General features: G+C 46.8%; 1 protein-coding gene across 2 annotated transcripts; it reads right to left on the bottom strand.

Moving 5' to 3' along the window:
• Positions 1-9,798: 9,798 nt before the first annotated feature.
• LOC128343468 (zinc finger protein RFP-like) lies at positions 9,799-22,724 on the bottom strand. Of its 2 annotated transcripts, none has more exons than XM_053292590.1 (7): positions 21,608-22,724; positions 18,182-18,277; positions 17,100-17,330; positions 15,233-15,255; positions 14,284-14,399; positions 12,190-12,246; positions 9,799-11,373 (listed from the first exon to the last, which is right to left on the bottom strand). In XM_053292590.1, exons 1-7 carry the CDS (start codon positions 22,640-22,642, stop codon positions 10,796-10,798), a joined length of 2,136 nt encoding a protein of 711 aa, XP_053148565.1. In that variant the 5' UTR covers positions 22,643-22,724; the 3' UTR covers positions 9,799-10,795. The 2 variants fall into 2 exon arrangements, with proteins under 2 accessions (XP_053148565.1, XP_053148566.1); XM_053292591.1 differs by having other exon boundaries at positions 21,674-22,723.
• Positions 22,725-25,145: the final 2,421 nt, after the last annotated feature.

Genomic DNA, 25,145 nt, shown 5'->3' with positions numbered 1-25,145 from the left:
AAAAGCGTTTGGAAGCTGCAGCTGGTGCAAACTATGGCAGCCCAACACATAACCAGGACTTGTTGGGACCACACTAATCTTGTGCTAGTTGTGCGTGCTGGCTGTTTTCTCTCAGGCCCAATTCAAGGCACTGCTGCTTACCTTACCTACATTGTCTTGGTCGTGAGTTGAAGGATTGTCACTTTACTTATGTGCCGCCTCATCCTCCGATGGCCATTTGAGCCTGTTTTGAGTGCCTGGTCTTTCTGACATATAGCAAACACCCATTGAGAAGTTTTTCACACCTGGCTTTTAGTTCACATCTAATCTAGAATGGAAGTGTGCATTCATATATCAGCCAAATTTACCCTGAAGTCCCTGCGAGCGATCAGGGAGCACTTCACACACAATTTGGGTTTTCCATTGTGCGTTAGAGTATAGCCTGATTTACACACAGGGTTAAAAAAAAATCAACTTTTTGTGTTGATCTTTGGGGGCAACTTCAAACTCACAGTAAAGCCTCACAGGAAACCCACGGTAAAACCTGTTGGAGCTCCAGACCTTTTCAGCAGGGGCGTAACAAAGCTGGAGTGGGCCCAGAGACAAAATTTTAAAATGGGCCCCTCGCTGATACACACACACTCACTTCACATTTGACTTGCCTTTGGGGGCCCCCAGGCAGCTGCCTCCCCTTGCCTTATGGTAGTTACGCCCCTGCTTTTCAGCAGTAACACCCTCCACCTGAGACTGAATGGCCTCCCACCCTGGATGCTTTTTGGCACCAGACCAAAAAACACCTCTATCAAGTTTTTAAATTTGTTAAAGATCTGGAGGTATTGTGTTAATGACTTTTTGGTATGCTAATTTTTTAATTTTTATGGGTTAATATTCTGTAATTGTGCTTAATGTATTGATTTTTTTAAACTGCCTTGAATCTGTTGGAGAAATACCAGGTATACATTTTTTAAAAACCACAAATCTGATAATATGATATATTGTCCTGTAATTTCTTTAGAAGAAGTTGGTGGGGGTAAGCAGCACATCTCTCTTTCCCTTCTGTAACATGCAGGCACTATTTGCCTTCTGAATAAATGTGGGAGTCATATGCCAAGGCTAAGATGTGGGTGCATAATACCTGGGTTGCACAAATGGTCTAAGGGTCGAAGAGCAGACTGTTCCTGCAGAATGAAGAACTTGTGGAGAGGAAGATGGGAAATGAGATAGTCTATGCCGAACACTTTAAGAAAGCTACAAGAGACCAGAGAGCATAATCTGCAGGCAGCATAGCTGCTTAAGAAGAGGGATAACATGATCACAGCAATGAAGAGAAAGGCCTGCTCAGGAGTGTCGCTATAATTTGGGTGGATGGGTTCAAAGAACATGGGGCCCCCCAGCTCCAACCCTCATCTCCATCATCTCCCTCATTCCAAGGGGCTGCTAGAGAGAGGGGCAAACAGACCCCCTCTCCCCTCGCTATGCCCCTGGGTATGCTGCACTGCCTGGAAAGGAGATATGAAGGCTGAATGGTAGTCCATGCCAAGAAGTTCCTGGGACATGAACAAGTAATTTAGCAATCGGCAGCGGCCCAGTTCAGATCCACACAGAGCGTGCTTCATGACTTCTTTGCAGCCATTCCGATGCCCTCTCACCACATCCCTTCTCATGCAGTGGCAGGGTGGTTGTTTGAACAAACAGCAAGCAGGTGTAGGATTCACCTTGGACCCAGCCCTGCCCTTGGATGGGCAAGTGATGGCAAGAGTGCTAGTATACCGGCTGCACCCTCAGACTAGCCACTTCTGAACAGCGGGCACCGCAGTTTCAGCTGGGGAACTTCTGTGACACAGAAGTACTGGATTATTCTGTCCTAGGATAGATTTATATACCATCTTTCATAAATCAACAAAGTTACTTCAGCAATATGTGGGTTGATGAGGAAAGCTGCTGGTTTGGCAAGAGCCTTGGGGTAGAGATGAGTCCGGACCGGTTCGGAGGCCATTGCAAAGGCCTCCGAACTGTCCGGACCGGTCTGTCCCCTGGCCGGTTCGGTTCGGGTGGGGGGTCTCCCCTTAAGGGCGGGGAGGGTTTACTTACCCCTCCCGCCGCTTTGCCCCCTCCAGCGCCCGTATTCTTAGTAGAAGCCGCCCCTTCTGCCTCCTCCAGTGCCAATGCCGCCTGGGCGCGCGCGCGGCTTTGCTTTTAAAAGTTCCTTTTGCTGGCGCTGAGGGATTAAACACCAAACAGAAGCCGGCAGAGCACCGCGCCGGCCGGCGGCTCCCCCATGCTCAGCCGCCCAGCAGCCACTGAGAACGCCCAGAGAGGACGCGCCGTCGCCATCGCCGACGCGCCGCGGCCCCCAGGCAACCCTAACTTCCGGCTTCCATGCGACTTCCCCCAGCATACAGAGTGGCTGCATTCTGCCACTCTGTATGCTGGGGGAAGTCGCATGGAAGCCGGAAGTTAGGGTTGCCTGGGGGCCGCGGCGCGTCGGCGATGGCGACGGCGCGTCCTCTCTGGGCGTTCTCAGTGGCTGCTGGGCGGCTGAGCATGGGGGAGCCGCCGGCCGGCGCGGTGCTCTGCCGGCTTCTGTTTGGTGTTTAATCCCTCAGCGCCAGCAAAAGGAACTTTTAAAAGCAAAGCCGCGCGCGCGCCCAGGCGGCATTGGCACTGGAGGAGGCAGAAGGGGCGGCTTCTACTAAGAATACGGGCGCTGGAGGGGGCAAAGCGGCGGGAGGGGTAAGTAAACCCTCCCCGCCCTTAAAGGGAGACCCCCCTTCAGTGCCGGTCCGGACCGCTCCGGACCATGCACATCCCTACCTTGGGGCTCATGTCTGAGTAGTGTAGCTCTCTTCCCCTCCCTCCCTCCCTCCCATGCAGCATAGAAGTGCACTGGTGGAAGAAGCACTAGTCGTGAAGCTGTTTAGAAGGCACAGAACTGGGATGGGGGACAAAATAAGAGCAATCTTAACCCACATGGTTCAGCTTGAGTGGGATTTGAACACAGGTCTCCCATTTTTGTAGCTGGCACTCTGGCCTACCTCAAATGATGATGAGGTAGCAAATTTTTCAAGAACTGTACCAGCCATGTAATACTGGCCCCTGCTAATTGAGCAAAGAGACACCTTTTGAAGTGGTGATTTGCTTATATTTAATGGGGGAGAGTAACTGGCCCTATGCAACCCCAGCACAGCATCACCCCATTGGCTGTTGCTGATATCTACCTTAGGTTTCTTTTTAGACTGTATGCCCTTTGGGGACAGGGGACTATTTGTGTGTTTTTCTATGTAAGGAGTAGGGATGTGCGTTTCGTTTCGGATACAAAACAGGCCATTTCAGCTGTTTTGTAGCCAAAACAAAACACACAATGCTCAAAACAGAAAATTTTGTAGCCAAAACAAAACGTCCCTGTTTCGGATACAAAACATTTTGTTGTTTCGGCTGTTTTGGAACTCCATTTTGCAATTGCAAAAAGTCTTTCTCCTTCAGTCTCCATTTTGAGATTTGACATCTGTTTGAATTTCCAGCCCTTCCAGCCCGCAGATTGGCCAGCGAAAGCATTAGCTGATCTGCTGGCAATTGCCTCCTTATTCCTTTTAAGCAAATTTAAGGGTAAATTTTACCCTCACTGGCTAGTGGGGCAGTGTGCATTTACCCTCATTGGCCAGTGGGGCAGTGTGCATTTCATTGTTGTTGTTTCACACTGTTGTGTGTATGTGGATGTGCATGACCTTTGGAAATCTGCCTGATTTTCTTCCAAAGCTCTGCTGTTGTTGATGTGTGATGTTGATGTTATTTGGGGTGGATTTGGGGCAGAAAGGAGGCTTTGGGGGCAGAAGAGTGGTTCAGGTGGTAGTGCCCCAATGGGTGCCTGCTGCCACCCAGATTCCAAAGGAATTGAGGAAAGGGCTGATTTCTTAGGAGTTATTGAAGTTTACGCTTCTTTAAGGTCCCCCCCCCCAGGGAATAATGGAGGTTTCACCAGTCCCATAACTCCACCTGGGGGGTACTGGCGTGGCTGGGAGCAAGTGGTGGTGTAGTGCACATAGGGTGCCAACCAACCCCATGGGTTGCTAACCCATGGGGTGCTGGGTTCTGTTGTTTCTGAGGTGTTCTGAGTGTAGATTATCAAGTAGCAACTGAGATTTTCAATGGCAAACCATGAATCCACTCTCATATGCTACCAGAGAATCTGAATCTACACTCAAAACATCTCAGAAACAACAGAACCCAGTACCCCATGGGTTAGCAACCCATGTGGGTGGTTGGCACCCTATGTGCTCTACACCACCACTCGCTCTGGGCCACCCTGGTGCCCCCTCAAGTGCAGTTATGGGGCAGGAATTATGGAGGTCCATCATTCCCTATGGGGAAGACCTTTACAGACGCGCAAACTCCATTACATCTTTAAAAATCAGCCCTCTGCCCAATTCCTTTGAAATACTTCTGGCAGCTTTCTTGCCCCCACTGGACACTACCACCCACCCTACTCTGCTCTGGGCCACCCCTTTCCCCCCAACATGAAGCTGTATTTTTGCTGAAATCTCCATTCTTCCCTATGGGAAAAATCCTATACTTCAAAAATTCACCCAAAATCAGCCCTTTGCCCAATTCCTCTGAAACTTGGGTGGTAGTTTCCACCCATCAGGCACTACCACCCCCACCCACTAGTTCCCCCCCGAGGCCATTTTTTAAAATCCAAAACATTTCGGATTCAGATTTTTCAATTTTGAATAAAAAACAAAATTGGGGTGTTTCGGATTCGGGCCAAAAACAATACAGAAAAAAATACAAAACGCACAACCCTAGTAAGGAGTTTATATTCTAAGCTCCTCAAGGACTAAATAATATATGGAGAAATGCCCCCCCCCATAATTTAATGCTGAAGGAATTGTTGACCCTTGATCACCCTAATAGATGATCTCTACCAGGGAATGGACAGAGGGCATGTGATTCTGTTGGTTCTTTTGGAACTTTCTGCAGCTTTTGATAGTATTAACCATGGTATCCTCCTGGATCATCCAGGGGACTTGGGAATAGGTGGTACCACTTTGCAGTGGTTCCATTTCTATTTCTCAGGGATATTCCAGATGGTGTCACTTGGAGATAATTGCTCTCTGAAACAAGAGCTATTGTATGGTGCCCCTCGGGGCTCCATCCTATCTTTGATGCTTATTAACATCTATATGAAACCACTGGTGAGATCAGGGCATTTGGAGCAGGGTGCTATCAATATGCCAATGACACCCAAATCTATTTCTCCATGACATCGACATCATCAGCATCAGGATATGGCATAACCCAACTAAATGCCTGCCTACAGGCACTAATTGACTAGATGAGGGATAAATTGAAGCTCAAATCCAAGCAAAACAGAGATACTCATGATAAGGGTTCAAGGGACACAAGAACTCTTCCTGTTCTGGATAGAATCCCCCCCACGTGTGCATGCACGCACCCCCCCCCAAAAAAAAACAACAGGTATGGAGTTTGGGAGTGCCTCTGGACCCAGGCCTCACTCTGGTTTCTCAGGTTGAGGCTATGGCCAGGAGCACTTTATATCACCTTGAGTTAGTACAACAGCTGTGTCCATTCCGTGAAGATAGTGATCTCAGAAGTGCAGTGCACTCTCTGGTAACCTCTAGGCTTGACTATTGCAATGCATTCTACTTGGGGCTGCCTTTGCATGTATTTCAGAAACTTCAGTTGGTTCAAAATGCAGCAGCTAAATTGGTCTCTGAGGTGGCTTAGAGAGACGGTATCATACCTGTTCAAAAGCCATTGCTTTGGCTACCAATAGGTTTCTGGGCAAAATAGAGTGCGCTGGTGATTATATGCTGGATAAAAATAACCACATATGCTGCTCTGAGCTCCTCAGAGAAAGAGCGGGATATAAACGTAGTAAATATCTTTAAAGCCTTAAATGGCTTAGGGCTGGATTACCTAGGAGAGCACCATCTTCTGCAGGATCCCCACTATACATTGAGATCTGTCTCTATGCCGCTGACTCATCTCTGTGACAATTCAGGAGCAGGCCTTCTCTGTAGTCGCTCCTAGGCTGTGGAATGCACTCCACGTAGACATAAGTGGTTTAACATCTTTGCCAGTCTTCAAAAGAGCCCTTAAGACACATTTTTCCAGCCAGGCTTTTTGTAATCTTTGAATGCTTTAAACTGCTGTTTAACAGTTTTAGTGTGTTTATCTTTGTGAATCACCTAAAGCCTTAGGTCATAGAAGTTCAAATACATAAATATACTAAGGTATAACACTATCCTTAGTAGTAGTAGACTGCGCTTGTAGTATGACAAGGCTGCACATTCTTCCATGCGGAAGAAAAGCAAACTACACTACTTGGAAAAGGATCTTTTCACATCGGGATGACACTCAGTCATCTTAACCACCACCCAGCTGCACCAGTGGTACAGTCCAAAAACATGTGTGCCTGCTGTGTGTTAAAGACTAAACCTTTGTCCAATGGGGGAAGCAAGCTTCAGCACACAAAACGGTTTGCCATAACAAGCATTGTGGAAGGTCAGGAAGAAAACCAGCTCCAAAGCAAATGGTCAAGCCTTTTTTACTTTCAGGGAACTCTTTTAAAAATATAATACTCTTCAGCATTTCTCACACATGCACATTTGGCATATTGGCGTGAGAGAACCAAGATAATGGAATGGAGGTTAAGCCTTTGATGTGCCAGCCCCTCACATAAGCCCTGAAACATTTTCATGGACAAAGGCAACCATAATTCTCCTCCTGTAACCCAGAAAAAGGGTTGATGTCCCTCCTTATTCAAAGAGGCAACCAGGTCACAGGGGTGTGCAAGATTGGTTTTCAGTCGAGTATAGCATTTGCTTTGGGTGTTCAAGCTGCTGTCACAATTCATTCTTTAATCACTCTCATTTTGAACTCTATGCCCCATTTTTGGAATAAAGGGAAACAGTGGTCTTACCTAATGGATTATTTTATAATACCCTCTATATACCCAGTCCAAGAGCATGTGTATGTAACACAATGGATTACAGTCTAGAACAGGGAGCGCAGGCGCTGCTTCCAAGCCACTGAACACCATGTCTGTGCAGCTTGGGAAAATGAGGCTGCTGCATGCCTCTTTCAGGAGTGAGCAATCACTGCTGTGACACTACTACCACTGGGAACACATACTAAGTGCACAGTATGTAAGCCATTGCAAAGGGGGCAGAAGAACTCCTAACAGCTGCCTCCTCACACAGCCATGTTCTTAACCACAGTACCCAAAGTTGCATTGCTTTTATTCTATTTTTTAAAAACTGTTTTGTGATTAAAGGACAGACACAAACCACTGTTCTGTCACACTACAAGGTAACCCTCCCCTGCCCTCTCTTTGAATGGAATGTGAGCAAACCATGTAGCCCATATGCTATTCAGCTCATGGGCACCACACATTCATTCTGAGAGGATGAAAACTGGAATATATAGGCCCCATTTAGTTCAGTTTTAATTGCAGAACAAATGCATATCCCACTATGAAAGTGAAGACCAGGGCATCATGGGTAGTATCATCCCACATCCCACAGTCTAACCTTCCCTTTTTGGGCAAGGTGATGGAGCGTGTGGTGGCGTCCCAGCTGCAGAGGGTCTTGGATGATACGGATTATCTGGACCCTTTTCAATCTGGCTTCTGCCCCAGGTATGGGACTGAGACTGCCTTGGTCGCTGGGAACTAGACAGGGGGAGTGCGTCCCTGTTGGTTCTGCTGGACCTCTCGGCGGCGTTCGATACCATCGACCATGGTATCCTTCTGGGCCGCCTCTCGAGTATGGGAATCGGGGGCACTGCGTTGCAGTGGTTCTGGTCCTTTCTTGGGGGGAGGGTCCAGAAGGTGGTGCTGGGGGACTACTGCTCGGCCCTGTGGTCGTTGGCCTGTGGAGTCCCACAGGGATCGGTCTTGTCCCCCATGCTGTTTAACATCTACATGAAGCCGCTGGGAGAGGTCAGCCGGGGATTTGGACTGAGTTGTCAGCAATATGCAGATGACACTCAGCTCTATCTCTCCTTGTCATCTGATCCTAGGGAGGCGGTGGATGTCCTGAATCGGGGGCTGGAGGCCGTGATGGGTTGGATGTGGGCTAACAAACTGAAATTGAATCCGGATAAGACGGAGGTACCGTTGGTCAGTAGGAGAGCCAATTGGGATGAAGAGTTTTACCGGTTCTGGATGAGGTTGCACTCCCCTTGAAGGAGCAAGTACACAGCTTGGGGGTACTACTGGACCCGGCTCTGCTTTTGGAAGCTCAGGTGGAGGCGGTGGCCAGGGGTGCCTTTGCACAGCTTCGGCTAGTGCGCCAGCTGCGTCCCTTTCTCGAGAAGGCAGATCTGGCCACGGTTACCCACGCCTTAGTCACGTCGCGGCTGGATTACTGTAACACGCTCTACGTGGGGCTGCCCTTGAAGAATATCCGGAAACTGCAGCTAGTGCAAAACGCGGCAGCGAGGGTTTTATCTGGAGCTGCCCGTTGGGAACACATCACCCCCATTTTGAAAGAGCTGCACTGGCTGCCGGTTCGTTTCCAGGTCCAATTCAAGGTGCTGGTTTTGACCTTTAAAGCCCTAAACGGTTTGGGCCCGGGGTATTTGAAGGACCGCCTGCTCCCAAGGGTTGCTGCCCGCTTGACGAGGACATCTGAGGGGGCCCTGCTCCGGGTGCCGACAATGAGAGAGGCCCGGCTGTCGTGCACTTGGGACAGGGCCTTCTCTGTTGCTGCTCCTAGACTCTGGAATGCTCTCCCAGTGGCCATTCGTTCCTCGGACTCCATCACGGCTTTTAGAAAGCTTGTAAAGACTTGGCTTTTTACCCAGGCTTTTACATAATCGTTTTTACTGCTGCTTCTGTGTGTTTTTACCTGTTGTATTGTTTTTATGCCTGTTTTTTTATATGTTTTTATATTTTTTAGCTTGATGTTTTTATTGCCTTTTTATTGTATGTTTTAACTTTTGTAAACCGCCTTGGGGTTGTCTTTTAATGAAAGGCGGTATATAAATGCAAAAATAAAATAAAATAAATAAAATAAATCAGTACCTTTTACCTTCATAATCTACGGATACCAGACTAATCTCCTAATAATCACCCACTCCAAAAATAATCCCTGCCTTTGAGGAGAAATAGACATTTAGCGGCCTGCAAGTTAAATCTATGGTGGACCCCAGGGCAGGAGAGTTTTAGTCAGAATGCACAAGACCCTATGCATGGACAAACCCCCTTAAGAGAACAAGTTTGTGACAACAGGCACTCATAACTTGGGAAGCAGTGGCAGTTGGTAAGTCACCCATTTATGCTCAAGCATTAACTAGGGCATAGACTTCTTATAGCTGACACCCATCTAAACAGGGAACAAAAAGTTGATCCCATCAAAAGTTGAAACCAGAACACAAAGTCCTGCAACTCCCAGAGCCTCTGGATAGCCGAGAGGCCCTCTGAGCCAAGCCCTAGACTTTATCCATTTCCACACCGACCCCCTTTGTGGGAGAACACACATTCACTGGTGGAGAGGCCCATTGAATTAAGCACTCCACTACATTTTGAGGGTTGGTTCTGCTCGGTGCAAAGCACAGTACTTCCTATATTTCTATTCCAGGGCAATCCCTACATTTGCCCTCCCCCTATACTCTCCTGGTGTAGGAGGGAGGACTAAAGGACTGCTGAACTGAACAAATGGTATTTTTCCCCACTAAGAGAAGGGCAATACCATTATGGGTCTTTTCCCACAGGCCCCAGCAAAGCCTGTACCTGACCCCAATTTATCTAGCAAAAGCCACCAGCTGCACATATATGCTTTAAACTATTTGGGATAATGTTTGCATACTTTCCCATTTCTGGAAAAGTAACTTTATTAAAACCAGGACTTATTTTTCTGAAAATATACAAAATGGGGTATGGTACTCTTTAGAATTCCATGACATATTATATCCAGTGAAGCACCACAGCATATTTTCAAAGGGCGGGTATCCAGGGCGGGGTGGGGAGGAAACAGGCATTCTAAATGCAGACAGCAAGATGTATTGACGAACATTCTATACAATTTTTTTTTTTTTTTTTGGAAACAGAATGCAGCCATCTCAGGCTTTCCTTTCAAAAGGATTTAGACATTATGTATTTTTCACCTTCAGGAAAATCAGAACAACTTGTTCAAGATTGTAGCAGAGATTTGCCCTTTTCATCTCCAGGACCAACTCGAGAAGGAAGAATGAAATTAAGCTTCAGAATGAATCAGCTGAAGAGAAAGATACTAGAACACAGTTGTACAGACAACTGTTGTGTGCAGGTCTGTGCATAAGACCTGAAAATGCTTGATTCAGGACCACCACCTCTGTGTAAGGGATACCCATAGGCTAAGCCATGGAACTTAAAAGGTCCTCCTCCTGAAGGGTTTTTGTTTGTGGACATGCCTCACAGTGGATCATAAGCTGCTCATTTATCAAAGCTAAAATGCATGCAATCATTTAAAAAAAAAGATAACATTAAGTATGAATTAATCAAAAATACAGATAAAATTTCAAGTTTAGTAGCTATTTTTCCATATTGAACATGTTTTAAGCCTACACCTAGAAAGGGATCATAACAATCCCTTGTATAAATTTGTTCCAATACTATTTTAAAGGCCTACAATCTACACTTCACAGTTCTTCTGCAATTTCCTAGGGCAACATCGTAAGGCCTTGATGCAAGGACAGCAGTTCTGCCTCCTCTTAGATCAGGCAAAGGTTAAAAAGGTTTCAGCTTTCTCACTTCTCAGCTTTGCTTTGGCAGGATGGAGATACACACTGGGCTCATGAAATAAAGTTAAAATCAGGGACTCAGAATGTCCATTTCATGGACCCCAGTCGGATATTTCACCCCCATGTGTCTCAGAAACACTGTCTGAGCAGGGAATCCCACTACCCACAGCAATGGGTGAGTACGTGCCCCATTAAAAGAAGCTGGTGGGAAAGTGAAGATGGGGTCATCTGTGTCTGCATCAGTAAAGGTCACACACTCCCCCACATAGTCGAGGGACACTCTGATCCTCCTGGGATGTTTGCTTAAGGACAAGGCAGTCACAGGGGATGTGAGAGCCCAGTGCTGGCCGTTCCAGAGCCCCACAGCCCAGATCCCCTCCTCTGGGCTAAAGGACATCATTCCCTTCTTCTTTGAAGGATCCCGAGTGACCCCCACTGCCCAAAACTCCCCATCACCCACTTCCAATTCCCAAAAGTATCTCCCAGAAGTAAACCCATCACAGCCCAGAACTAATGCCCTAGAATCCAGTCTCTTCGGCGTGTCAGGGACATATTGCAAGGCAGGCAGCCTGTGCTGGAACTCTTCACGTCTCATGCTTTGGTCCAAAGGCAGAAGAGCACTTGATATGTCAGGAGCAAGGGTCACAGCTGCAGCAGGCAAGAAGAAAACAATGTTGAATCAAAGAGAAATTATAGTAAGGTTTCCCACACCCCACCACTGCAACTGCAGCTCTTCCCCCTTGCCTCACACGCCTCTAGTTCACCACTTTAATCACAATTTTATCGCTAGCTATGCTTTGGTGACAGCTTCCCAAATAGTGATTAGTATGTGGTGCAGCACAACACCAACACACATCCAGTACTGCGAGGGTTTTATCTCTCTGTCTCTCTCAAAGTAAGGTGCCAGTTGCAAATGACTTTATAGTAAATCTCCCTCAACTGCTAGAGACAGTTATCTGCTTAAGTTTTAAAACACAAAAGGAGATTTGGACAGGGTTCCCAGTTGCTTAGCAAAATGATTCCATGCCCTCCATAGATCTGAGGCCCTCCATATAAGGCAGGAATGCAAGGGATGCAAACTTATGCTGCCCCTCTTTCATGGCCTCACAACATCCAACCCCTTCCCAAAATGTGCTGCAAATATCAATTTAATGTCAATGGCTGACATTCAGGGTAAATTACTCCTGAGCAGTGTTACTGAAATTAAGTAGTTCTTTAACTCCTGAGTAACTTAATTTGGATATCAGCCAACAACTTACATTTGCAAGGACACTGTGTTGTTTTGGCCCAGTAACTTACAATTGAGAACTTTACACACTTAAATATTCATGGCCTTTCCCTGTTTTGCAAAACCATGGAATCACCAGCCACACACCTCATTTGGGTGTGTAAGCAGCTTTCACTGGAGGCGAATCAGCCCAGAGGGGTGTTTGTCAACTCTGAGAAATACAGTGAGAAACCCACCTTTATCATTCACCATTTTCACAATCTCTGCTTTCTCCACAGCAGATATCACATGATCTAAAAGAAGTAAAATCCTGTTAATTTATTTTAGGGTTTTTAGGTATGATTAAAAGGTAACATAGCAGCAATACATATATCCAGATATTCAGGCAAGAATAGAGAGAAAGTACACACACATTTACACATGTACACACACCTCCCGCCCACATACATACATACAAATATCTGTCAACCATAGGCTGACATGATTTGCATATTTATGAGTACAGAAGTCAGCAGCACCACTGCTCCTGAAGATCTGGAAGTCCCTCTTTTTTTAAAAAAAAAAAGTAAAATAATTTAGCCTCTCAAAATCTACATGGGCAAGTTTATTGCCCAAGGCCACTAGGTGAGCTTTTCGGCAGAGCAACCACTGTAACATGGCACACTCATTAGAAGTTAGTGCCATTTTTCATCCATAGGATGGTAGCTATTGCTTTTGACCTGAGTTGAATTTAAGGACATGTTTTTCCTTCTGCAGAAAGGCCCCTAGTAGTTAAACCTCCACTATCTCTCATTATTTAATTTCATATTAAACAGGATCAGCAAAACCTTTTTCTGGGGCCCATCAGCCTTTTGCTGTAGCTACCTATAGCAGTTCATGAAAATATGAAACTTATACCAAGTCAGATCCTTGGTCCATCCAGCCTAGTATTATCTACAGTGACTGGAAGTGTTTCTCTCTCAGCCTCACCTGGAGATGATCCTGCACCCTTCTGCCTGCAAAGTGTGTGCCCAAGCTCTGAATTAGTCCCACCATTTCAGAACAGAATTCAGTAGCAAGAACCACCACTCACATTTGCCGTGACATCTTGATTCATATGTTGTCAGGAAGGAACATAACAGAAGGCCTCAACTAAAACATTAAGATCACTGGCTACCTTTCTCCACCTTTCCAGATGACTACATCTCCACCACATAGCATACTCAACAGTTAACTTAAGTAGTTAAGCACTATTTAACTGATGGCCTTTCTGGTTCCAACTGGTTCAAGAACCCCCAAGGCCCTGACAGTAAGGTGTTAGTTAAGTCGCCCACAACCAACACAGGGCTTACATTCACATCAGCACCACTGGGGTTATGGCCAATTACTCAAGATCACTGCATTCAAATTTACATTAAATGAATTCAAAAAGTCACACATGATCCCACTGAGAAACCCCCATTTCTTCAACACCTCAGACGAGAAGGACACACAGAATGGTTCTCAGCACTGCCCCCACCCCATCATCATTTTTATATGATGGTTTGTCCCAAGTGTGCAGAGCTCTTCATCATAACTGTTTTTAAAAGCCCTTGAAGTATTATTAGCAGCCCCTACTGTAAGCTGAAATAGACTGGTTTGCCTGAGGCAATGCAGTGAGTTAGTTCATATCAGTTCATAGCACATGCCTTCAACCAGGGCACTCCTCCTTTGCACATTGCTGCAAGAGCCCACCTCAAGTATGTGCCACAAGTAACACAAAGCCTTTAGAGATATGCGAACAGATTTGATATCAAACCTGTTTGTTCCAGTGTTGAATCAAACCAAATCCCGCCGGTTTGGCACTGGACTGAACCCCTCCAGCTGTTGGGGGAGTTCACGAACATGCAGAGGCCCATTTGGCATGTGCGGCAGCCTCCAAAATGGCCACCATGATGGGGGTGAGGCTCGGAACTGGCCGAAGACCGCACAAATAGGGTGACTGGCTGCATAACGGAGGCCAGCAGGGGAACCTCCGGAGACCACCACCCCCCGGGCTCAGAAGCCCCACAAAGGAGGTAAATACCCCACCCCATTATTTATTTATTTAAATCTGTTCATGAACCCCCTCCCCAGACTGAACCAAAATGGGGGGGGGTGTTGAGGGGGTGCCACACTGAACCCAAACTGGGCCAGCCAGTTTTGTGCACACCCCTAACAGCCTTCTCTGATCTAGTAGACAGTTAAGCTTATAAGAACTGTGGATTTTAATAAATATGAGCCCCAATTTGTTAGGATGCATGTTGACACAAACCAATCAACTCAGATGTTAAAATATATACATTTTCTTCTCATTTGCCCCTTTTCTGCACCTTGGAATCTTTTCAGTGTTTCTTTAAGGGCTGCCCCTTTTCGAGAGAAGTCGTCTAGTCTTTCTTCCAGGTTAGGAGAAGACTCTTCATCTGGCTTGAACTGCCCTGTTGCACACCTACATTTTTAAAGAGAAAAACTCCTTGTGAAAAAGCCCCATTTAGTAATCACCTGCATTATTCTCCAGCCTTATTTTATATAGCCTGATGGACCACGGGAAGGTTTAAAATTAAAACTTGCTCATCTTGAACATGGTTATATTGGCCCTAAAAAGGTGGCAAGACAAACTAACTTTGTTAGTATGAAGCCTGAGAATCACAAGCTGTTCTAGAAGTTATCCTTATCATTCTAGGAATGAGATGACATTCAATGTGTGATGAGATAATGGGCCCAAGCAGATTCTGGGTGTCTTAAGTGGCAGCAGAGCAGGAGATAGAGCAGCCACACTCATGAGGAGCAATTCATGAAGAATTGCTAAATTCTCCACTAAAGCAGAGGAGGTCTGGCACCGCTCCCATTTTAGTGATGCTTACTCTGGAGAACTGTACAGTGGACTCTGCTCCACTTTATTTAGGATGGGTAAGGAGTGGAAGAGGCAAGTGCCATTTGGATTTCCAGTTTCAGGCACCAACGTGTTTGGGGCTGGCCTAACTGCAGGGGTGACAAGTCATCCAAGTTAACTGCCTCCCCACACATTTTCTTTCTGCTCCGTCACATGTATTTTGTTGCTTTATGGAAACTGAGCAGACACACTTTTAACTGTGCTTGTTCCCACAGGGAGATGAACTGCCTCTAGATCCCTCCAGTTCCAGGAAACCAAGGCAATTGAGTCGGGGAGCAGAGCAAGAAATGCCCCACTTTTCTTGGCCTGCAGACTGCAAGTACTTTGAGGAATGAGAAACTAATGCCAATTATTTCAGGGTCGGGGAAAGAAAGTGAGCGAACACATACCTGCTCATGTTTTTTTTGATATCCTAATGGAGAAAAAGAAGAAAAAGGAGCTGAGTCCCACAATGCTTTGAACTGGAAGCATGTCACAGACTAAAGGGGAGTATTCCTCCGCACCCCTGGGTCAGGCTGCGGAGGACTCCAAGAGCGCTATCAGAAGGCATGAGGATGGAAGCTTTGTTCTAGCCTCTGGTGCTTACAAGGCAGGGGGAATTAGCCTGCCCCCCCATGTCACCCTCAGGCTCTTACCTGCAACATCCTAGAGGTTGAACAGCTGGTGTTTGCTTCAAGGCAAGAGGTGGGGGATGCTCCGGTTACACATGGGAGCCTTCTGGCCACGGTGGTCTCCCTGGCGCTGCAACTGTTTCTCTGAGGAGAAGGGCTGCCCTAGTTCTTTTAGCAGCCTTCTCCTCCCCAGACTGTCCTCCCACCCTTCCTGCCGGTGAGCAGGCTGGCATTTAGCCCCCTCCAGGGCCTGCCCACCGGCTGCAGGCATCTCACCGGGAGCCACCAGCTCCTTCCCTCAAACGTGCCGCCCACGTGACCTCTAAGCGTGCAGTCCGGCAGGCACACCGCTTCACAGCCGAAGAGTGGGTGCACCTTACTTCAGCCCAACCGAGGCAATGACTCCTTGTTTCCAAGAGCCCAGGCCCAGGAGTATAGACCCCCGAGGGGGCCCCCCAATCCCTCATCCCAGGACCACTGCAGCTCTTCACCATCACCCGTAGTGCCTCAAAGAGGCTCTCTGCACGTCACAGGTTACCTAAAATCTTGTCCTTGTTGCTTGTGATCAGAGAGCTGGTTGCAAAATAATTTAAAAAGATTCTGTGCCAACAGATCAAGTGCGCAGGAGGTGCTGCTCGATTTTTAAAACAAACCAGCCTCACATCCTTGGAATAGCTAGAAATGATGTTCACCACGGAGTGGACCACTGGAGGACCCTAAGGAGATCCCAGAAAATGCAGGCTTTTTCGCAGGCACACACACCCAACAATTCCCTTTTGTCTTCCTCAGAAAAGCCCATTGGTTCACCACAAAGATAAGTTACTTGGTTTCCCCCCGTATCCTTCAAAGCATGCACTCATCAGCTTTACTCCAGAGACTGAATGTTAGGAGCGATATCTAATTCAGCCCCATAACCACAGCAGCACCCTAAGGACCCAGACACCCTTAAAAGAGAACCCAGATTAACATGACAGTACGTACAAGAGGTCTGTATGGCAGCCATGCCCGATGTGTCCCGGCATGGAATGGGAGCATCCAGGCCAGCTTCTCAACAGCCTTCAGGTCAGGCTAAAGGACCTGGAAGTACATCTGCCAACAGCAGAATGCTATGGTGTCATAGCATTCTGTAATGGGAGGAGCTACAGAGTTCCAACTGTCCCTGACCAAGTTCCAAGCATACTCCACAAAAAGGGGTGGAGCTAAGGAGGCTTCTTTCTTGTGGAGTGTTTCATAGCACTCCACAACAGTGTGGAATACACTGAAAAATGGACCCTCCCCCACTCCACTGAGCTGACTTCTGTTCTTAATGAACAGCCTCACTGCCTTCAGGAACCAACATCAGCACTGGGCACACTGGACAGCTGACAGGTCCACATGGCAAAGCAGCTGTGATATCAATTTAGAGTATCATACCCCACTGCCACCCCACCCACCAGATACTCATATCCCAATATCCTGTATACAAAAAGTGATTACTTTGCCAATTCCGGCAGATTTACGTTCAGCCTTGCCCAATCGTGTATTGGCAAGGAAGAAGCACATTCAAATGTTTGAGGGCTCTCTTCCAATGCGTGAGGCTCTTAGCCCATTGTCAGGCTGAAGTTCAGGCCAAATAGAGAGAGCTCCATTTATAGCAAGGTCTCACCTGCAAAAATTCACTCGCTGGCTGTTTAAATTTCACCTCCATCTCAGTGATCACATCACCAAGACGGGATAGCTCTTCAGAGAGTTTGGTGACAATTTCCTCTTTCCGCTTCTCTATTTCTTTATCTAGTTCTTCTAGCCGGGCTAGCAGGAGTTGTTCCTGATCTTGCAGAAACTGGCGTAGACACTCGAACTCAGACACAATCTCCTGCCTCTCAGCTCGGACCTTTTCCTGTAATGATTGCAGGCAAAACAAGAAGGGAGAGTCAGGGAGTCCTTCATGAGTGCAAAGGAAAGTGACGTTGCAGGCCATTACAGCCGAAGTGACAGTGTAGAAACAGAAGGTTTGGTATCAAAGCAGAACCTGACAAGGTGGGCAGAGAATCCTCTGGACACATAGCACGTGTCTGCATCTCCTCCCTGCCTTTCTCCCTATACCTTCCCCATTATCTCCTAGTACTGCCTCCCTTCCCTTCCAGGCAGGCCTGGAGATGTTGAGAAGCAAGTAATGCCATCCTCTAGCATCTGCAAACCAGTTTTTTCAGTCCCTAGGCCTGGCAAAATGGCCAGCCTGGCTAGAGGATAAGGCAGCAACAGGGGCAGTAGCAGGGGACAAAACTGTTCAGCACCCCCTTTGAGGGCTGCTTTCAGAGGCAAATTTCCCACTTGTTCAACGTATGGAACCAAACAATGGGGAAAGCATGCTGCAGGATGAGATCAGAGACTGTTAAGTGAAAAAGTGGCATAAACAAAACAAAACAAAATTTGTTCCCCCTTTATGTGAGTAATTAGTTGCAAGTGATACTGTTATACAATAAAACTTAAAGTTGAGTCCTCTGAATAACAGAAACGTCTCTACTGCATTAATGAGACAGAGGACAGGGAAAAGACTGCTTGGACACATTAACAGACAAGGTTTCACAGCCTGTTACTGCTCTTTAATCATACTAAAGGATGAGGTGGGGAAGCTTAGAGCCATTGGGGAAAGGAATGTTTAAAGAGATGGGTCAAACCCATCTAGTATGGGCAAAAAAGCACTCAAGGCAGATCTCTCAGTCCTGATGGTCAACTCCGGGTACCTACCATGTATTCCTGGATTTTCCTTTCTCCAGTCAGCTTCTGATTCCATAAGGTGTTCTTCTCCTGCTTCAGAAGTTCCAGTTGTGTCTCAAGCCGCTCCTGAGCAAATAGAAACAGCTTTAGAAGGGGTGTTGTGGGGGGAGGGGGAGAATTTAAGAAGCAATAGCAGCAAGGAATTCTGAGAACTCAAAGCACATACATGAAAACAGAGTTCAAATAGGCAAGAATTTGTGTCCTAGCTTAACTGAAAGAGCCACCAAACAGAAGACAACTTGTACCAAAAAAACCCTCAATCTTGGGAGCAAGCTCTCTGGTTTGCTTTATAGTCCTGCAGGATTCTGGCACACACTAAAGAAGTACTTTCAAATTTCACACACACTGTCATTTAATAGTTTTTATATATTTGCTTCTCTTGCATAATTCATTTCAGTTTTGCCAATCATAGGAAGGAGGGACAGATTACTATGCAGCACACTGAACCCCTACACCCTTCCCTGATCTTTGGAAGTCCTGCCTGACCCCTCTCTGCCTTCCAAGACTTTATAACAGGCTAGCCACAGGTTTTCATACTTTCTCAGCCATAAGGGCTGAAGATCTCCAAAAATCCTCAGTATTCTCAAGGTGAACATTCTGCAGCTATCAAACACTAATCTTGCCATGCAAATATCTGGAGATACAAGAAATGTACACTGCTGAAGATAAATGTATGTTCAATAGAGATGTGCAAATCAAGCTTGAATCGGGCTGTTTCAAGTGTTTCGAGCTTGAAACAAAACACCCTTAAAATAAAGGGCTTGTTTTGAGTTTGAAAAGCAGCCTCGTTTTGAGCACCATTCTGGAGGCCTGTTTTTCCAAGGAGAGCTAGTCTACCAATTGAGGTTGGCAAGTAGACCAGCCCTCCACTTCGGACTGTATCAGCTCACCTTGGAAGACTGGTCAACCTGTCAACCTCAATCAGTAGACCAGTTCTCTCTGGGGGGAAACAGACCTCAAAATAGTGCCTGAAATACTTGAAATGTTTTGAGGTTGATTCTTCGAAACAGCCACTTGGCCACTGTTTCGACACATCAATTCGAGGATTTTGCTATTTTTTTTTAGCTTGAAACAAATTGCAAAATCCATTTCATACACATCACCAATGTTAAAAAACTGTTTATATTCCTTGCATCTGCAATTCAAAACAACTTGACCAAATTCTCTCTTCCCAAACAAATCTTGACAAAAATCACAGAGGAAGAAATATGGCAGGAAAAACGCTAGCAAAACCAGGTACAAAACCCAACAGGGCTTACCTTCAAGCAAGGGTGTTTAGGGCAGGGCTGATAATAAACTATTCTACTAACTTTGAATTAACTTTGTTACCAGTTTGTATATCAAGGTTTCTGGGGCTCTAGAGAGCAACACTGAAGAGAAAGTACTACCCCAAAGCCTTCATGGTTTTGACTGGCAGTTGTTACCACATTAAATCCAGAACAATAAGGCACATAGAATGGGCAGCTATACATTTGCTCAATACAAAAGGAGCAGGTTAGAGTCAGAAGTTACACAACATTAACATTTCTTTGAGGTTTTCAGGCACCTGTATGCAAACTTGCTCTCAACAAAGGCCTAGAGAGCAACCATTACTACAGCTTTGATACTCCTTAGATATCAACAGAAAAAGAGCTAGACCTTTGGCACATACAAGATGCCCACAGAGCATACAATAGAAGGTTTTCCACATATCCTCATCTCCCATTCATTTATCCTTCCTGAGGTCAAGTCTTTTCTGACCACCATTTTCACTCAGGACACAAAAGCAACCAAAAATCTCCAGGTCATTGGGCCAATTTGGATGATTCAGATGGTGGTGGAGCATGCGCTTACAACAAACTCCATGCTTGGTGCTCTATTTTGTTCCTGTTTAGTCGCATAGAAGAGAGAAATGTCCAAGCCACCCATTATCATCATGCAATTAAAACACTAATGTAGTAATACAGATGTGCATACACATGCTCCTCACACAAGTGGTCAGTATAATCTGAACTCGTCCAAAATGAAAAGTTTGCTAACATAGGCACTTGAGGTTCCCTCCCACCAAGTTTCTAATTATTATTTATTCAGAAAAAGAATAGGAATGGCACCTTTCACCTTATTTAGAGTAAATTCAGCACTGTTCCCTCTAAGGTGTATGCACTCTGACAAGTTTTTGGATGTCTGCTCAGTTCATTTTAATTCCCACTCAGGTTGAATCAGAAAAGCCCCATTCTGAATGCAGGTATGCACACCCTGCCTTGATACCACCGTCCAGAACAAAACTCATTCTGCACAGAGATGAACAAAATTAGAGGGTCTACTGGAATTCACATCTGTGCTCTTGAAATGGTAAGCAGTTAACTCCATCATTGTACTGTATGCACAACAAACTCAGTTTACTCCCTCCTGGGTTGGCAGCACTGGCAGTACAGCGGTGAAGATCTTTACTGCAATTTGAGAGCATAAGTACAAATGCACTCCCACCAGTTCTGGAATACCTCCTATATGTCTAAATATTGGTCCGAGATAAAAAATAGTCTATGAAGACTAATTTTGACACATGAAGTGTAAGACACATCTTAACTCTTGAAAAACATTCCCAGAGTAAGTACATTCCCAATGTACAACCTAAACCTCTGCAGAAACAGGTGCAAGTAACATGAGCATACAAATATACAAGTAAGATTCAGTGGCAATTCTAACATGTGCAAAATATCTAGCAACAGAATGTACACAGAGAACAAGTTATCAATAGCCCTATTCACAAGTTATGCTCAGCACATAGGGCCAGTTCAGATGCCCCTATGGCACACACAAGATGTCCACAACACATACAATAAGGGTGGGGTTGCTCCAAGAGCACACTTGCCCCAGCATCACAAAAGATGTCCCAGTGCACTATCGGAGTGTCCCTTAATGGCATGAAAAGGCTGTTCTGAATTGCCCCTCACATTAAATTAACACACACACACAACAGTACAGTACCTAGCTGAACCCCTGCATTGCCTGTATCCAAGGTCACTTTTCAAGTGAACACTGGTACTAATCATTCTCACAAGAGACACACATGTATAGACACCTATACACACATAACATAATGTCTGAATAGGGCCAATGGTGACTAATCATGATAGCTACATGCGACATTCAAGTTTGGAGGCAGTATTCACTCAACACCCAATTGCTGAAACAAACAGTTATTTCCCAACCTGTCCCACTTTAGTGCTTTCCAGAGACACCAAGATGACCACTGTGGGAACAAAATGCTTTGGCCGGATCCAAAAGGGTCCTTAAGTGTATACTTTCTACTGCTTCTACAATACTTTGTTTTACATACAAGGCCCGATACTACAGCAGGAGGAAAATGTGTAAGAGGAGAGATGGTTGCATCTCTCTCTAGGACTATATGCTTACTTTGGTAGCCTCTGACTGCAGAAAAGGCAGGTCTTTTAAGGAGCAGTCTGGCTTGCTCCTCCTTACCCTGTAGTCTCGGGCTGCCCTCTCTACGTGGAAGATGGTGTGAGCCCGGTGCGCCTGGGATCTATCACAGTGTGCACAGATAGGGGCTTGGTCCTCCTCGCAGAAGAACTGGAGCACGTCCTGGTGCTTCTCGCACAGCTTCTCTCCACTCCCATCTCCCGCTGCTCCTACTGCCGCCGGCGGCGTCCTTTTCGCGATGAGTGGGGGCGATGGCAGTGCTGCTGGTGCGGGTGCTGGTGGTGGTACTGAAGCTACCGGCGACGGTGGAGCCGGAGTTGGTGTTGTCGGAGTCGGTGTCGTCGGAGTCGGCGGCGTGGGAGTCAGTGAGAGCAGCGACGGGGGCGGAGGCGGCGGCGTTGTTGCAGCCGCTGGCGCAGGCCCCGGTGCGGCTGCCGCGGCGATGACTCCTCCTGCCGCGGCGATGACTCCTCCTGCCGCTCCGGCGGCGGTGGCTGCTGCTGCTCCTCCTCCTCCTGGCACCGAGTCCAGCCTCTGCCGCTTGGCCCGCTCTACCACCACCCCGCCCAGGTTGCCGAGCAGCGGCGGCGGCTTGATAGGCCTCAGGTTCCTCTTGCGAGAGGTGGCGCCGCACTCCAGGCAGGAGATGTTGAGCTTGGGCTCGCCGAGGCGCTGCCCGATGCAGGCCGTGCAGAAGTTGTGCCCGCAGGGGAGGCACACCGGGTCCGGGCAGTACACGCGGCACAGGGAGCACCAGGTCTCGCTGGGGCAGCGGGGGCCGGCGGGGATCTCGGCGGGCGTCGTGCCCGGCGGGGGCGAGTCCGGAGGAGAGGGAGGCGACAGCGGCGGCGGGAGAGGAGAGGGCTGAGGCAGCAGGAGCGGCGGGGGAAGGGGGCCCCCCATGCCCCCGCCCGGGTGCTGCGAGGCCCTCAGGCGGCTGCGGAGGAGCCGCTGCTGCAGTTGTTGCTCTGCCGACAGCATCCCGCCGCCAAGCCCAAGGCCGCCGCTCATGACGCCGGCCTAGCGCGCTTTGACTGCGAGGAAGGAGAACGCCGCCGTGTGCCCTTCCTGCAAGCGCCCGGATTGGCTGAGGCGCCTTCGGTGAAGGGCGTGGCCCAAAGCGGAAGCGAGGGGGGAAGAGGCCGCCATGATGACGTGATAACCCTTTGCGTGCTGGATGGGTCTGTTGAAGCTCGGCCCCCGAACAAGGCCTAAGGGTCGTGTATGGCCTTTTGGGATCGGCAGTATTGCTCTTCTCACATTGTGCGGTTTCAGGACCAGGAAGCCAGTACTTTTTGTAAGGAGACACTTGACAATCGTTATTACTTCTGCATGCCATGCCATGAAACACTTCACCTATCCCTTGGACAGCCTGGCTTACTCAGAAGTAAATCTCACAGAATTCAATGGGGCTTACTCCCAAGTAAGCATACAAAGGATTTTGCAGTACCGAGTGGCAAATTGGTGAATGAGTTATATTGTACCATGAAATGGGAAAAACTTATCTATATACACTAGAATGGCTTGTTGCATTTCTTCACACTTAGTGTTCTGCCCCCATTCCAATGCCATGGTTGGATGCAACCAGTGGCTGACACAGTAATGAAATGTTTGTGAAAGAACATCACACTAGTGCAAAGCTGTTCCACTAGCTATTTGAGCGAAGTTTGGGACTAGGGTTATCAAAAGCATGCTTGGGCAACTGGCATGTTTCATGTGATCTTGTACTAATGCAATTTTGCTTATTACACAAGTGCTTCGTTAGTCAGGATGTCAGCCAATGGGCATTATTTCACATCTGCCAGGTTGGAGAGCCACACCCTACCTTTAGAACACCAGTAAATGGGAGGTCATACTACTCACAAAGGCAGCTGTGGCTTCCTTCTGTGTGCACTGTCCTTTCTTCTGCCCCAGCTGTAGCAACCAGGGCCCCAGTTCTGTCACACATCTGTCTGTGTGTGTGTGTGTGTAAAATTTATTTATTTATACAGACAGGTGTTATTGACTGGTTTGTTTTATACAGACATTGAGACATTTTATACAGACATTAAATATATTAATATAGAAATATCTTTATATAAATATATTTTATAATATAAATATATATAATATTTATTATTATTATTATTATTATTATTATTATTATAATTTATATACCCCAACTCCAAGGGCTCCAGGCAGTTCACAATAAAACTATTAAGACAACCATGAGCAAAATGATTTAAAACATCCAAGAATTACTATAAGCCAGGCTAAAAAAAAGTGACTCTTAAGGGCTCTTTTAAAGGCTGACAAAGATGTTATGCCACAGATGTCTGTAGGGAGCACATTCCACAACCCAGGAGCAACTACAAAAAAGGCCCACTCCCAAATCAGCACCAGACGGACTGGCAACATGTGGAGACGGACCTCTCTATTACCTTAATGTGAAGTGGGGATCATGCAGAAGGCAGCGTTCTCCCAGGTAACCTGGTCCTAAGATCTTTAGGGCTTTAAAGGTAATTACCAGCACTTTGTATTTTGCCAGGAAATCTATTGGCAGCCAATGCAATTGTTTTAAGACAAGCATAATGTGGTCTCTTCGGAAACCCCCAGAGACCAATCTAGCCACTGCATTTTGAACCAACTGAAGTTTCCGAACTACACACATAGGCAGCCCCACATAGAGTATATTGCAAATAGGCCTAGAGCAAGCCTGCTCAACTTCAGTCCTCCTGCAGATGTTGGCCTACAACTCCTATAATCCCTGGCTATTGGCTACTGTGGCTGGGGATTATGGGAGTTGTAGTCCAAAAACATCGGGGGCGGGGGGCTAAGTTGAGCAACTCTGGCCTAGAGGTTACCAGAGAGTGCACCACAGTTCCAAGATCATTTTCTTCAAGGAACAGACACAGCTGTCATATCAACCTTAAGATACGAGTTCTGTAACCCACCTCAGGAGCCAATACTGACTGACTGAGAAGCAGGGTATGAATATAATCAATTACCCAGAAAGGGAGATGAGAAAGTACAAGGACCCTCAAAGGAATGGATTATACTAATTCAGACTATAATTCAGTGGCAGTGGCTCTCCAAGATGTTCAGCATCATATCCTCATCTTTTAACTAGAGACAGCAAGCACTTTCCATATGTGCTCTACAGAGGGAGTGGGGCTTGTTGACCTAACTCCTCCATCCCCTCTTCAGAGTGGCACTTCAGGAAAACAAGTTGGTGATCAGGACTTTAACAAGACAACCCCCTTGCATGCAATCCATGTAGTTGTCTTTTTATGTAGGTTCATGCAACAGTAAAGAAACTTATCTTTGTAGTGCCAGAATAATCTCAAGCTACTGCTCTAAGCATACTTACTAGGGATGTGCACGGAAGCACGTGCCCCTGTCTGACGTGCACACGTGCGACACACATCTGGTACTTTGGGCTAAAGGGGGAAGGGGCAGCAGGGAGGTACACTGCCACCCCGAAGGCTTTTATGGAAAAAGGGCCTCCAAACAGGTTCTTGCACATCCCTAATAC

Source organism: Hemicordylus capensis, chromosome 2 (genome assembly GCF_027244095.1).
Source record: "Hemicordylus capensis ecotype Gifberg chromosome 2, rHemCap1.1.pri, whole genome shotgun sequence".
Lineage (NCBI taxonomy): Eukaryota > Metazoa > Chordata > Lepidosauria > Squamata > Cordylidae > Hemicordylus > Hemicordylus capensis.
This window is presented reverse-complemented; position numbering and strand designations above follow the sequence as displayed.

What these genes read in the sequence shown, in the direction of transcription:
- LOC128343468 (XM_053292590.1), bottom strand. Translation starts at nt 22,642, where the DNA reads ATGAGCGGCGGCCTTGGGCTTGGCGGCGGGATGCTGTCGGCAGAGCAA. An exon ending in TGCAGTCAGAGGCTACCAAA is followed by an intron (nt 18,278 to 21,607) that starts GTAAGCATATAG and finishes CTATTTGCTCAG; the next exon opens with GAGCGGCTTGAGACACAACT. An exon ending in AACACTGAAAAGATTCCAAG is followed by an intron (nt 12,247 to 14,283) that starts GTGCAGAAAAGG and finishes TACTTCTTTTAG; the next exon opens with ATCATGTGATATCTGCTGTG.